This window comes from Camellia sinensis, chromosome 11 (genome assembly GCF_055761805.1).
Source record: "Camellia sinensis isolate YWXY chromosome 11, ASM5576180v1, whole genome shotgun sequence".
NCBI lineage: Eukaryota > Viridiplantae > Streptophyta > Magnoliopsida > Ericales > Theaceae > Camellia > Camellia sinensis.
In genome coordinates, this window is record NC_138971.1 from 156,978,337 (window position 1) to 156,993,698 (window position 15,362).

The window sequence follows — 15,362 nt, forward strand, 5'->3', positions numbered from 1 at the left end:
TGCTTTCGGGGTGACGGCCGGGAAGTTCCTCGGGTTTCTTGTACATAGGCATGGTATCGAGGCAGATGAAGACAAGGTCAAATCTATCAGAGCAATGCCTCCCCCGCATTCTCAGAAGGAGTTAAAGAAGTTCCTCGGGAAGGTGTCTTATATTCGGAGGTTTATCCCAGCACTGGCAGAGATCTCTGCGCCTTTCGGCTCTTTGTTAAAAGGAGATGCCAAGTTCGAGTGGAACCAAGAGCACCAAAAGGCCTTTGGGAGAATCAAGGCGGCCTTGACCTCGCCTCAGACCATGATAGCCCCGCAGCCCGGGGTGCCTCTAATGTTGTACCTAACTTCAACCCCCAAATCCATAGGGGCATTATTGGTCCAAGATGTAGATGGAGTAGAACGCCCGGTGTATTACATCAGTCGGAAGATTCGAGGAGCAGAAGTCCGATATACTCCAGTAGAGAGACATTGTTTAGCTTTGGTATTCACTGCCCAAAAGCTCAGACATTACTTCCTAGCACATCAGATTCAGATTGTTACTAAAAGTGATCCAATCCGATACCTCCTCAGCAAGCCTGCTCTAACCGGGAAGGTGGCAAGATGGTTGTTAGCATTGGGTGAATTCGAGATCACATGTATAGCCCCCAAGGCGATCAAAAGCCAAGCCTTAGCTGATCTCCTTGCCCAATTTCCAAGTGGTGACTATGAACCAGTGAATGAAGAATTAAGAGGAGAGGTGCACGCAGCTATGGCTTCCGAGGAAAGCTTCTGGACATTGAGCTTTGACGGAGCAGCAGCCGGAGGGAAGGGAGGAACCGGGATAGTCCTTACAAGCAAAAGTGGGGAAAAGTTATATTTGTCTTATAAACTGGATTTCCATTGTTCGAATAACGAAGCCGAGTATGAGGCTCTTATTTTAGGCTTGATAGCAGCTGAGAAGCACAGTATCAAGAAGATTCGGATCCGGGGGGACTCAAAGCTGATAGTGAAGCAAGTTTCAGGACAGTTCGTCTTAAAGGAGCCTGCCTTGGCCACATATCGAACAACGGTCCAAAGGCTTCTTGACAAATTTCAGAAGGTCGAAATAGAGCATGTGCCTCGCTCCGACAACAAGTTTTCAGATGCCCTCGCAACATTAGGGGCAAGAGTTGACATTCCAGAGGAAGAGGCAACAATTGTTATCAAGAAAAGAACAGAACCTTCAATAATACCCGAAGACAAAGGCCTTCCGGAGGACTGGAGAGGAGAAGTCCTCGAGCAACTCAGAAGCAAAGTTGGAAAACTGACTATGGCCAAGCTTGCCCAATTCACAATTATTCAAGGTGAACTTTACTTCCGAGGAGGTACCGGATTCCTAGCCCGGTGTATTGGCCAACAAGAAGCAAGCTTCCGACTACAACAGATCCATGAAAAGTCTTGCGGGGATGGGGATATCAGTCTGTATAGAAGAATCCAAAGACAAGGTTATTATTGGCCCGAGATGGAGAAGGACTCAAATCAATTACAGAGGGAATGCCCCAAGTGTCAGTCATACATCCGGGAGGATGAGAGTTGCTTTGAAATTGATACCCCTGACTGGAGGCAAGTCTACATTGACTATCTCAAAGAGGGAACACTACCTGAGAGCCCGAGGGACATTGCACACCTCAAGAGGAGAGCGAGGCGGTACTTTCTTGATCAGGACAAGCTGTATAGAAGAAGTATTGAGGGCACTCCCCTGAGATGTCTCTCCAAGGAGGAGTCAGATCTAGTCCTCGGAAGAGCCCACGAGATTGAACATCAAGGAGGGGCTCGGCTGTTCGAGCAACTTATACACCTTGGGTATTACTGGCCGACCATGGAGTCAGATGCATCCCATCACGTGAAGAGGTGCCAGACTTGTCAGAAACACGGAAATTTGATCCATGCTCCAGCTGTAGACCTGCATAGTATCCGAACGCCATGGCCGTTCCATACATGGGCTTTTGATCTGATAGGGCCCATCTCCACATCTTCTAAGGGGTACAAGTGGATTCTCGCAGCCACAGAATTGAGTACAAAGTGGGTCGAAGCAATTCCTCTGAAGAACGCTACGGGGCCTGCAGTCGCGAACTTCATCAAGGAGAATATCATTTGCCGATTTGGAGTACCAAACACCATCCTCTCGGATAACGGCACTCCCTTCATAAACAAATATGTGAAGAGCCTCCTAGAGACTTACCAAGTGAAGCATCACAAATCCACACCCTACTATCCAAAAGGGAACGGGCAAGCGGAAGCCACAAACAAGACACTGATAAGGATTCTGAGCAAGATGATGGATGAGTTTGGGGGGACTTGGTCCGAACAGTTGATAGTAGCCCTATGGGCGTATCGCACTTCGAAGAGAAAGCCAACTCAAGCAGCTCCTTACTCCCTTGTGTATGGGTCCGAGGCAGTGTTACCTATAGAGTTGGAAACGCCATCTGCTCGAATGGCTCTCGCCTCGGGGATGGTATTGGAGCCTCGAACCACCAGATTGGAAGCATTAGAGGAAAAGCATGACAGAGCTGCAAAAGTCATGGAAAGGTATCATGAATCCATCGCCCGAGCCTATAACCAGACTGTGATACCAAGGAAGTTTGAAGAAGGTGATCTAGTATGGAAGATTGTAGACCCAATTATGCGAGGACAGCCTTTGCCCAAGTTTTCTCCAAAATGGGAAGGGCCCTACAAGGTGGTTCGGGCGAGCTCAAGCGGGTACTACAAACTTGTAAGGGTTGAAGACGGCTTCCGAACTGGCCCGCTCAATGCAAAGGTTATCAAGCATTACTACCCATAGTTGGACTCATCTATGTTGAAATTCATTTTCACTTTCTTACTTTGTCTAAAAAGTTGTATTTCCCTTTCGTTATGAAGAAGCTGGTTTTCTCTATGGTGTATGTTTTATCCCATCAATATTTCAGCTTTTATAAACATGTGCATATGATTGTTCTTTCCATTGTATCATTCGAAATAAATATTTTATCAAGTAGAATGAGAAAACAATGCGAAAATATCCAAACAACAAAAATTTTGTCATTTCATTGCATTGTCCTAGATAAAACATTTTTATCGAAAGGGGCAAGAAAGTAATGATATAAAAAAAAAAAAAAAAAACTCAATCTTTCCTAAAGACACCCTCGAAGAAGCTGCCCGTCACATCTACATCTGGAGGACAAACAGTAGAGTGTGCCTCTAAAGTCTCCAAGGCCCGAGCATAACCCGACTCAAGTTCACGAAGAGTTGCCTTTATCTCATCTATAGAGGTGCGATAAGAGGCAAGCACAGACATAAGTTCCAGCTGATGACTGGCGTTCGAAGCTATATCCAGGCGCTTCCGAAGCCATGATAAGTCCACTTGGTGACGCTCCATGTCAGAGATCCCCTGATACGCCATCTCGACTACTTTCCCATTAAGGTCACACAACCGTTGCCTGTCCAAGCTATATAAGATAGTGGCAAAAGACTCGAGAAGAGCAGTCTGAATGAGTGGACACTGGCAAGCAAATGAAGCAAAGGTCTCCGGGTAACTTGAATGCACAAGCTGTAGAACTGAAGCAAACTCAGGAGCTACCCAATAATGGAGAAATGATACTTTGCCAGAAGCTGAAGGAGGAATTGGGGTCGGAAAGCTGCTAGTCTCAGGAATCTCCCCAATGTCTATCGGGTTAGATGAACCACCCGGAGGGGTAACTCCCGGCAGAGGTCCCGAGCCTGAGAATGCCGAACGATAAGGGGAAAGACCAAAAGCATCACTATCAATGTGGAAATCACTAAGATTCAGATCCAAAATATTCGAAGGCACTGGCGATGAAGAACCTCTGGCAGTCGTCTCAAAGGCAGGTGTCCCCCCTTGAGAAGGAGAACCGTGAGGAGTTACAAAGAGAGTCGGAGAAGAGCCCGAGGCAGGTGAAGGCAGGACCCCGGTAGCAGCTAACACTGGAGCAGAGTCCGAGGCAGGTGAAGGCAGGACCCCGGTAGCAGCTAACACTGGAGCAGAGTCCGAGGCAGGTGAAGGCAGGACCCCGGTAGCAGCTAACACTGGAGCAGAGTCTGAGGTAGGTGAAGGCAAGACCCCGTTAGCAGCTAACACTGAAGAAAAGATAAGAAGGCCTTATTAGAGGTAGGGAACAGGAAAGTCATTTAAGTAAAGATTTCTCACAGATATAAGTAAATGACAAACTTCAGAAAGAAAGATTACCAGAGGGAGAATCAATATGCAAAGCAGGGGCAACTGAAGGACTCCTAGCATCAACAAAGTCACTTGGTCGTGTAGAGACCACCTGATCGATCTCAATGTCTGACGAAGCTTGAACAGTAGCAGTCATCCCTGAAGAAGGAAGGAGGGCCGGAGGATGAGAATCACCATAAGTGCCAGAGCGAGTCTCAGAGATTTCTAGCACATCCACCTCCACACCATTCCCAGAGGCGCACCTCGTCTCTACATTGCTTCTAGAAGCATGGCCTACGGTATCAATTTCTGTGGCATCAGTCCCTCCAGTAATCTCAACATCAGAACGGTGAGCCCCAATAACCTCGTCACCAAGATAGCGCTCCTCCTCAGCTACAGTAGGGCAGTGACGACGCATGCGTGGAATAAGGTCACAAAAATGGTCGGAGGACTCAGCCTCATCATCGTCATCATCTATAACTGCTATACGAGAGGTGCGCATCTTCACAAGTCTTGCAGACAAAGGGAGGGTGTCGTCCAAGTCTGAGTCCGGCCTGGGGGAGGCAGCACGGCCAGGAGCCACGGTACTGAGAACGTCAACAACCGCAGGATCCTACACAACATGGGCAAATAAAAGTTTTCATTTTAGAAGGTATAGTCGCAAAAAAGGAAAGTAGCTTCAAATCAAAAATTTCGGGTACCTCATGAAGCCTTTTGGAAAGGCGAGGAGTGGAAGGACTGGCATCAGAAGTCCTCTTGTGAGCCATCTTCTTAAGGCGGGTCGTCCGAGGACCAGAGGCCTTATTCAAAGGGACTGGCTCCGGAGAAGTAATCGCCAAGCTAGAAGCAGATGCCCGAGCAGAAGGGTCAGTTGGAGCAGATGAGGTGAAGAAACTCTCGTACATGTGGTCAGATTTTCGGCTCTCGGGTAGCCGAAGAGAAGAATCCTTCTTATAAATCGGCGGAGGCAAACATACGGTCGGTCTGCTCTGGACAAATGCAATAAACGCATCGATATTCTTCTGCCAATACCGCCTGAAAGAGGAGGTGAAACCCCCTACTCGACTCAAGCCCGGCATCGTCAAAGAGCCGGATATGGGAAGCACGGTGTGTACAAGCCCGCGACTGAAGCGCCCGTAGCTCGCTGAAAATGATAATAAAGGAGGTGCTGGCCCCGGGACACATTGATCAAACCCGAATTGATATGCTACGCGGTCAGGCCTATAAACGGCACTATCAACGCCTTCCTCATGCCATACCGGTAATGAACTCGGACGGATCATAATCAGCATATCAACAAAGGGTGCAGGGATGTTCTTCGGCAAAGGAAAGGAAGCCGAGCAGAAGGAACCATGATAGATAAGCGGTGTGGCCACACCCACAGGTGGGCATACATACGGCCGTGCCACAAAGCGTCGGGGATCATCCACCAGAGTATTCAAGGATAAGGTGGAAATAGTACGTGACCAACGTGTAATCAACGGCTGGCAAGACTTCGCTTTCTCAAATGTCCGAGACCCATCAGTATCGAGCACGGGGATGCCATCTTTATCCACTATCTCCCGAAGAACCTCTGCCTCGAATACAGTCGGAGCAGGGGCAAATTTTGGGAACCTCTCGAAGAAGAAACAAAGCAGGAACTGGCTGTGAATGAAGGAGACAGGCTCATATCGACCCACGGAGCGAACCATATCTCGATGTAGCAGATCCAGCCGATAATAGAGATTCCCAAGAAATAGGGGAGCCAAAGGGATCCGATCTCCTCTGAAGAGCCTGACTGCCAAGGGGAAGACGAAAGGATTGAGGGAATCCGGAGGTGTGCTCGGAAGAATGAAGAATGAAAGGAAGCAAGCCAGAAATCCCAAGAAATAGAGCCTGGAGCCATACATCGGACCGGCCTCATACTCCCGAGAGTCAGGGTCAGCATCTCTGGCCAAGGGCTGAAGATCCTTGAAGAAGTGGCGGATCCATGCAGTATAGGAGGCACGGTCCGTCCTTACTTGACTAGTCCTCCTCGTTGAACCATCGAAAACGGAACTCCACCGACCACAAGTTTGAAGATTTAGTTTCAGAGATTGGATCAAAGAATCATCTTCAGGGGGTGTTTGCTCAGGATCGAAGGCATCAGGGCCAGTCACTTCCAGACGCAGCAACATGAACACATCCTCGAGGGTGGGCCCTATCTCGTGCTGGCCAAGTATAAAGGTGTGTGTCTCAGTGCTCCACCGAAGAGCCATGGCTTCCAGGCTAGCATTGTTGCGACGGATGGATAGAGATCTAGATATTTTCACCGGGATCAATAGTCGGGCCTCTTGAAGCCGCTGACAGAAGCTTTTGTCCGAGAGGACATCATCGACCCACTCCTGCCAACCAAAAGGGGGGTTTGAGAAGGCCTTGAACTGAGGATAACAGTATGGAAAGTCCCCCCGCTCAATCCGAAAGCGTAGCATCGAGGAAGGAGAAATGAGGGCCTCATGTCCAGAGTCAGTGTCCTCAGTGAGACATAATGGAGCCCCCTTCGGAGATAGAAGAGAAGTGGTGGAGGTAGCCGCCCGCCAGAAGGGGTCTTTCCGACCAAAATAAGGAGATTTCCTCCACTCAGATGCCGGAGGTACATCCCTCTCTTTCATGAGAGCCGGTTCTGATGACCCCGGAGCTACGGGTTTCTTTTGAGAAGACATATGGCTGAAATAACAGGTATAAATAGTAAGGAGTTGACCGTATTAAAATTTAGAATATTGGAATTAAAGCAACACATTCGAATGAAATTTCGACATCAACTATTCGTTTCTCTAAGAGTCCATGAATTCAACAAATTCTACGAGGAATTTTTTTTACACCAAGAGTCCAGGTTCAACCCCGGAAGTCATCAACAATTCTTTTTCTCGGGTGTTCCTCAAGCTCAACAAATTACAGTACCGATATGTGTATCAACAACATACAGATTTTCGGTTTTCATCATCGATAAGAGGTGCAATATCATAGGTCGTTTTGTGATGAAGTTCAATTGGGTCAATTTCTCAAAGTCACTATGTTCCATGTTAGAGGTCCAATTTATACGAGGCTCAAAATTTGGACAGAGTGAAGTTCAATAGCAAATTTCAGGCCCGAGATCCGAAGCATATTACATTGCTCATCAGTAGTAAGATTCAATGGATCATTATGCAAATTACAAAAATGTCCTTTCCAAAGTCCATATTCATAAGCCCAGGATTTTCTCTCTCCATGTCAAAAATGGAGCTCAAATACTAGTCAACAAGTTATATTCGACCTTTCCTCGGTGATAAAGTTCAACAAATTATGTTCAAGCCAGGCACCTCAATAAGGTTTCAAGTGCTAGTGCATGTTTCCATATGGCCAAAATCACGGTGTTTGAGCTAAAAAAAAAAAAAAAAAAAAAAAATATCATTGGGATTGCCACAAAAATTGAGTCCATATTCAGATTCAGTTTTTATTTATTTATTTATTTTATTTTTATTTTCATCAGATTGCTTGAGCCCTCTACATTGCCACAAAAATATATTTATATATATTTATATTCGGAAGAGGGGGTCGAATGTCATACTTACAAATTTGGGCAGTTAGAGAGGTGAAGTCCGAAGTCGATACTGGAAATTTAAGCTGAAATCAGAGAGGCTTTACAGACTGTAATCAACAAGACTGGGCTAGGCTTGGCAGGACCACACACGTTGCGTTGAGAGGGCGAACGTGTGTGGTGTGCGTTGGAACCGTCGAAGTCAACAGTGATCGGAACTGGAACCAGTGAGTATGCAAAAACCGAGATTCAAACTCCGAAAAATAGCGCCGGGCTGTGAGACTAACGAGCTGGATGGTGTTAGGCAAAACCACACATCGCGTTGAGTGGGCGACGTGTGGTTCGCGTTGAACAGCCGAAGACGAAGGCAAAGCATCGGGCATCCACTATTTATCTTCCGAGCATCTACAAGATCGACAAGACAATAACTAATTATTCAACATCAAACCTGTATGTATGTCAAAATTATTGTCAAAATTATCGGCACAGGTTCAAAATTATCGGCACAGGTTCAAGATTCAATAGCACGTGATTCTAACTAAAGCAGAACAGTATGGAAAATGGTGCCTAAAATCTCTCAACGATTATGCACAGTGGTCTATAAATAAGTTAACCATCCTAAGAACCAAACACACAACAATTTGCATTCCAGCTTACTTTTCTACTAAAATCTGGGAGGAAGCGCTGGATGCCAGCCTCGAGGTTATCTATTAAGAACATGAACCAAGCCAGAAGCCACTTCTGACAAAGCAAGGCATATATTCTAAACAGAACTTTGATTATGAAGCATAGCAGCACACTCAAAGCTTTATGCATAGCGTTGTAAACTTCAAGTCACATGCTGGAAAATCTTGCTGGTCAAAAGGCGGCCACGAAGAAGGAGGAAAAATCATGGTTTCGGCTTTTGAGATCCTGGAGGCAAGAAGGGCTCCCACCAGCCAGACTCGTACTTTGGATACGGTGCCACCCAGTTTTCTGGCTTCTCAAACTCTAGCTTGACAGGATTTGATGCCAACGCATCTTCCAGACTGTCGGCTTCATAGCTTTCTGTTAAAACTCTGTCCAGCCTTAACTTCATGAACCTGTGTAGCAACAGAATCATGCATCAACATTCTCGTTGGTAATTAAAACTCTGTCCAGCCTTAACTCTCACGTGTGTGGTTGGCACTGGAGCAAGCAGCGGCGTCGGCGTCGGTGCTGGTTAGTTGAGGAAGGTTTGTGGCCACCGACGGTGTGCAAGGAGGTGTGGGTCTTCGGTGACGACGACGGTGGTACTCGGAATGGCAGCAAGCTGGGTTGGTCTTGTGAGCAACCAACAGTAGCTTTTGGTGTAGCAGCCTCGGAGCTTCGTTGGAAAAGAAGGTTTTGTTTTGTTGAAGAAGAAAGATGGTCTCTCAATCTAGAGAGAGAATAGGCTGAGAAATGGTGCGGCGGCTGCGCAAAAAATTTTGTGAGATTTAGGGTTTTCGGGCCTTTCTTTAAATAGAAAAAAAAAGGGGAGCATTATTCTTGAATATTCTAAATATGTGTATGCCATGTTTGCCAAACAACCGAAAAAAAAAAATGTCCATGAATCTTGTACAAAAAATGTTTTATAATCCTTTGGTTAGAATAAAAATTTATATATATACTTTTTTCAAAAAAAAAAAAGTACAAAAAAAAAAATTTTTTTGCTTGTCAATTTTTTTTGTAAATTGAAGTGCGTCATCAACTTTATCCATAGGCTCTGTCGTGACAACATGTTTTTTTTTTTTGGAAAACGTGACGCGAAGCAGGGTCGAAGAAATGACAGTATGCATGTCTGAGAAATTTAAAATTTCTCATACACGCAAGGGGCAAATGTAAGAGGGGCTAATTTGAGCCCACTAAATTATTTAGGCCCAATAGCCCAAGATTAGTGGGCCCAAATTTATCGCAAGTCCAAGACTGGCGGGACCAGATTTATCACCATCAAACGGGCTAAATGGCTCTAAGCCTCGAAAGGGTTCGGATCCACGAACCTAGAGACTTACTCAGGCCCGGACTCGAAAGGGTATTAGGCAAGCCTAGAGATCCGAGGCACTCGGACTCGAAAGGGTTCGGATCCACGAGCCTAGAGGTCCGAAATACTTGGCTTCGAACGGATTCAGACGCAATCTAGAAGTCGCTCCGTTAATGAGTCCCAGAACACTTGCGGGCTCGGAGCTTTCCGGGATCTACGCACCAGAACCATGGGCGTAATGGAGTTCGAACAAAGGACCCGATCCCGAGGACGGTGAGTGGAGACAAATTCACTCTTCGGTTAAACTAGCCTATACCCGGGTCGAGGTGGCACGACCCCGGGGGGTCCATGAGACTCGGCAATATTTTGCGGCAGGACGTCCTCTGGGACTACCCCTGACCCTTTGGGATGATTGGGGATCATTGGTTAGGTGTGGCTAAGAAGAAGGGTTCGCCGAGGGAGTGATCTCCTCTTCGGGGTTTTCTCATCCTCGGAGAAGTCACCTCCTCGGAGAGGTCACCTCCTCGGACAAGGTGGTTAGAGAGAATATCCCCCATGTGCCTTGCACATGGGCTCCATCCTACATCATGAGGTGCCTATAAATAGCACCCACCCATAGCTTTACAAGGGATGGATTTTGGAGATTTTTAACTCTTGGGAAAGAACTAATTTCCCTTCTCCATTATCAACCTTGAGAGTGAAAGTGGGAGATCCATGGGAGAGCCTTGCCATTATTCTATTCTCTAGCCATTTTGCCTTCTTCTTCACCCAATCTCTTATCTCCATCATCTCCTTTGTTGTTGTGTTCCTAAGTTGAGATTATTGAAGAATCTAAGCCTCTCATCATATTCTAGAGAATTCGAAATTGTTCTTCAAGGATCTTCGAAGATCTTCGAATTTTCCAACTCCTTTCTTGAACCCTCTCCTACATTTTGGCGACTCCACTGGGGAGGCGGATTGGTTAATGGTCTCAACGAGATCTGGAATCCACACAACTCCAACAAGGATGGCAGGAGAAGATGAAGTTCACCAACAAGGATCCTCTAATGGTGGTGATGACAGAACCACGGCTCCAGATCAACCACTTTTGCTTGAAGCCATTCAAGGACTTCAAAATACTCAGCAGGAGATTCTTACCACTCTTCAGAATCTCACTCACACCATGTTGGTGATGAGTTCTAACTTTGCACCGGCGCCAAACGGAAATCAAACTGGTGGTGGAGTTATTCCCGCCGGAGCGCAAAATCAAATCCAAGGAGAAGTAAGCCCCAATCAGCCTATGGCTCATGGCAACACGGCCACAGTAACACATGCTCAAACCACAGTAGGCGGCGGCAGTTTGCCTATGCCCGGGCTCCATGGCGTGCCAAGCCAAGATCCAATGGTGACTAGGGGAGTTTCTAGTGTAATGAATGGTGCTTCGGCGACTGTTGGTGTCCAGGAAAACATAAGGAGCGTGATGGCGCAAAAGGGAGCTCTGCCCGTACCTAATCTTGTCACGCCACCAGTAAATGTTACCCAAGCACCAAGCGGGCCTCCTTTGGTGCCGACAACAAATCTGCAAGCACAACCCGGTATAGCGGCGCCGTACGGTGGACTTTACGGGCCTCAATTCAATATCCCATCACCAACTGGCTTGTCTATAGGCGCTGATGGCCAGTATCGTCAAATGTCCTCACCAATGATGAATTCGCAGCACCAGAATGGCCAAGACGCCCCTAGCTCAGTCTTCGGGTACATAAGCCAAGTCCCGGGAATACCACCATCAAACTCTCTCCCTCAACAGTTTTTTACTCTCGCCGATGTGCAGGCCATGTTCGATCTCGAACGGGGCAAGAGGACCTTACCCTCTTTGCCTGATCCAGACGTCAAGCCGCCTTACCCCATTGAGATGCTGAGCTATCCATACCCTGAGGGGTATACAGTGCCGAAGTTCATCAAGTTCGACGGCAAACAAGGAAATGCCCGAGAACATGTTGTGCGATTCATCGAGACTCTAGGTATTCATGGTTCAAACCACGTCCTCCGACTGAGAGAATTCTCTAAGTCCCTCACTGACCGAGCATATAGTTGGTATGTTAATTTGGCCCCAAACTCTGTCCGAAGTTGGGAGGAAATGGTTAACAAATTCCACTCCAAGTTCTTTCAAGTGGCGGAGAAGGTGACCACACTTACATTGTGTAAAGAGAAGCAACAAGAAAGTGAAGACATCCTTGACTACGTCAAAAGGTTTCAGGACAAGGCCGTGGATTGTCATGAAGCAGTTGAGGAGAGTTATCTGGTTCAAATTTGTCTAGAAGGGGCATTGAGCAGGTATAAAATGTTTCTAGTTAACCACAAGCTACCCACCTTCTCGCATTAATAGAAGCAGCTCGGAACATTAGCATCCCTCAGGCTCAGGAGTCCGGATTTAAAGCCAGTTACAAGACTAGTTTCAAGTCATCTCGTGGACCTATCGTCGCTGCTGCCTCTGCCCCGGATACCCGAAATTCACAAGGAGGAGGTCATAGGGGCCAGAAAAGAAAGCAATATAATGGTGAAAAGGGGAATGTTTCTTATCCATGTGGAATCGAGGAAGTGAAAGCTCTAGTTAAGGAATGGGTGGCTGACGGAGAGCTAAAATTGCCTTATGTTGAAGAAATGCCATCAAAAAAGGACCGTGAGAGCCCTGAATTTTGTGTCTACCATCGTACATTGAAACATCCGACAGAGAAGTGTTGGACTCTCAGGAAAATCTTCAGAGATAAAGTCGAGGCAGACGAATTGAGGTCCAAAAAGCGAGGGACTCAAGACATCCGAGAACAACCGTATCCTCAACACCGAGACAAGGGCAAGAATGTTGCTATGATAGCTTATGAAGGCCCAATGATCGAGGGTATCGCTAATCTCGATGACGATGACTGTTATCTGGACGACATCCTCGAGCCAGAGGGTGAGCAAGTTTACTATGGAAGTGCTCTCGATCCAGAGGGCAGAACATTTATGACTCATGGCGAAGATCCCTTTGATCCAGAAGGAGGAGAAGAATACTATGGAAGAGGAGGACACCATGTTTATGTGGCATCTTATTTTGAGGAGACCGAGGAGATGGTTAACTACGAGCCTCCAAGAGTGGAAAAAGATCCGGATCACTATGCCAAAACCCTGCAAGACTGTGTAAAGTTCAAGCAGTTCTTTGACCAGCTTGGACTTTCCAGGGAGGCAAGAACGGAAATCACCAAGTCTATCATTAATATAGCCGAGGCACACCATGAGGAATGCATGTCGACTGAGGGGTCTATCCCGAGGAAGGCAAAAGAGCAATCTAGTGCCATTACTTTCTCCGAGGCTGATCGAAAGTATCCTTTTTCTCACAATCGCCCGCTTTATGTTACTGTTTTTATTAACGGGGTTGAGTTCAAAAGGGCCTTTCTAGATAGTGGAGCCTCTATCAACATTATGACTCGCGCTACTCTAGAAAAAGCCGGAATCTCTGAAGAACGCATTGTGAAGCAGCCGATAGTCATCACTGGCTTCGGTGGAGAAAGGAGAATTACTATCGGATGCGTAACAGTTGATTTAGCCGTTGGAGAGATTCGCTCGGCCACCAAGTTCCATATTATCGATTCTGAGGCAAATTATCACATCATTCTAGGGAGGACCTGGATGCATAGATATGGGGCTGTACCATCAAGTTATCATCAGTGTGTTAAGGCTAAATGGGGAAAGAAGACGGTGACAATTCAGGCTACAGAAAGGCCGTTCGAGATCCATGAAGCTCATTATTCTGATGCCATCTACTTCACCGAACTGGCTGTCGAAGAAGTTCCCACCACCTCTAAGCCTCGAGGGGTCAAAATTCCTCGTTGGGAGGATATCAAAGATGACAAGGAGCCGATGACAGGATCAAGTAAGCGGGCGATGTCTAGACCAGAAAGTCCGCCTATTCCTCGGAAGGTGATGAAAGTTCGAGAAGGAGGCAAGATGGTGTATTATTTATGAAGGTGCGGGGAGTCGGTTTCTTCAGTCACCGACTCCGAGTCAAAAGAAGAGCCTCCTGACAATGATATAGTAATAAAGCCTGAAGTGGCTCCAGAATGTATGCAAGATGGGCCGAAGCCTCAGCCTGAACAACTTATCGAAATAGATCTGAGTGATGGACGAGATGCACCGAGGCCGGTATTCGTAAGTTCGAGCCTTAGCCCAGAAAAGCGAGAACAGTTGTTAAAGTTGATAAGCCGATACTCAGATGTGTTTGCTTGGTCATATAAGGAAATGCCCGGACTAGATCCTGACCTAGTCTCTCACTATCTTGATGTGTTCCCAAACTCCAAGCCAATTAAGCAAGCTGCTCGAAAATATCATCCAGATCTCGAAGAGAAGATTAAGGAGGAGATTGAAAAACTTCAACAGGCTGGTTTCATCCGGCCAATACAGTACCCCACGTGGTTAGCAAACATCGTGCCAGTAAAGAAGAAGAATGGCCAAATCAGAGTATGTGTAGACTTTCGAGATTTGAACAAATCTTGCCCGAAGGATGAATTCCCTCTTCCTCACATCGACACCCTCGTGGATACTACCTCGGGACACCAGATGTTCTCATTCATGGATGGATTCAGTGGATACAATCAGATTAAGATGGCTGAAGAGGACGCAGAAAAGACTGCTTTTAGAACACCTCTCGGAAACTTCTTCTATACAGTCATGCCTTTCGGACTCAAGAATGCCGGTGCAACTTACCAAAGGGCTATGACTGCAATCTTTCATGACATGATCCATCATGAGATGGAAGATTATGTTGATGATCTAGTGGTGAAATCCAAGAAAGAAGAAGACCATCTCCGAGACCTTGAGAAGGTATTCAAGAGGTGCCAGAAATTCAAAATGAGGATGAATCCTCTCAAATGTGCTTTCGGGGTGACGGCCGGGAAGTTCCTCGGGTTTCTTGTACATAGGCATGGTATCGAGGCAGATGAAGACAAGGTCAAATCTATCAGAGCAATGCCTCCCCCGCATTCTCAGAAGGAGTTAAAGAAGTTCCTCGGGAAGGTGTCTTATATTCGGAGGTTTATCCCAGCACTGGCAGAGATCTCTGCGCCTTTCGGCTCTTTGTTAAAAGGAGATGCCAAGTTCGAGTGGAACCAAGAGCACCAAAAGGCCTTTGGGAGAATCAAGGCGGCCTTGACCTCGCCTCAGACCATGATAGCCCCGCAGCCCGGGGTGCCTCTAATGTTGTACCTAACTTCAACCCCCAAATCCATAGGGGCATTATTGGTCCAAGATGTAGATGGAGTAGAACGCCCGGTGTATTACATCAGTCGGAAGATTCGAGGAGCAGAAGTCCGATATACTCCAGTAGAGAGACATTGTTTAGCTTTGGTATTCACTGCCCAAAAGCTCAGACATTACTTCCTAGCACATCAGATTCAGATTGTTACTAAAAGTGATCCAATCCGATACCTCCTCAGCAAGCCTGCTCTAACCGGGAAGGTGGCAAGATGGTTGTTAGCATTGGGTGAATTCGAGATCACATGTATAGCCCCCAAGGCGATCAAAAGCCAAGCCTTAGCTGATCTCCTTGCCCAATTTCCAAGTGGTGACTATGAACCAGTGAATGAAGAATTAAGAGGAGAGGTGCACGCAGCTATGGCTTCCGAGGAAAGCTTCTGGACATTGAGCTTTGACGGAGCAGCAGCCGGAGGGAA

General features: G+C 46.8%; 1 protein-coding gene and 1 long non-coding RNA gene across 2 annotated transcripts; both read right to left on the reverse strand.

The window, feature by feature from the left end:
* Positions 1–3,072: 3,072 nt before the first annotated feature.
* On the reverse strand, positions 3,073–5,488 carry LOC114287166 (uncharacterized). Its single transcript, XM_082895942.1, has 3 exons — positions 4,864–5,488; positions 4,193–4,775; positions 3,073–4,083 (listed from the first exon to the last, which is right to left on the reverse strand). The coding sequence occupies exons 1-3, from the start codon at positions 5,452–5,454 to the stop codon at positions 3,110–3,112; spliced, it is 2,148 nt and encodes a 715-aa protein (XP_082752068.1). The 5' UTR covers positions 5,455–5,488; the 3' UTR covers positions 3,073–3,109.
* An 818-nt stretch (positions 5,489–6,306) lies between these two features.
* On the reverse strand, positions 6,307–8,990 carry LOC145802959 (uncharacterized). The gene is made up of 3 exons (XR_014344846.1): positions 8,355–8,990; positions 7,732–8,102; positions 6,307–6,847 (listed from the first exon to the last, which is right to left on the reverse strand). It is a non-coding gene; the product is annotated as an uncharacterized LOC145802959 (long non-coding RNA).
* Between the last annotated feature and the right edge of the window lie 6,372 nt (positions 8,991–15,362).

What these genes read in the sequence shown, in the direction of transcription:
- LOC114287166 (XM_082895942.1), bottom strand. Translation starts at nt 5,454, where the DNA reads ATGCTGATTATGATCCGTCCGAGTTCATTACCGGTATGGCATGAGGAA. An exon ending in TTTCCAAAAGGCTTCATGAG is followed by an intron (nt 4,776 to 4,863) that starts GTACCCGAAATT and finishes CATGTTGTGTAG; the next exon opens with GATCCTGCGGTTGTTGACGT. An exon ending in GCATATTGATTCTCCCTCTG is followed by an intron (nt 4,084 to 4,192) that starts GTAATCTTTCTT and finishes TCTTTTCTTCAG; the next exon opens with TGTTAGCTGCTAACGGGGTC.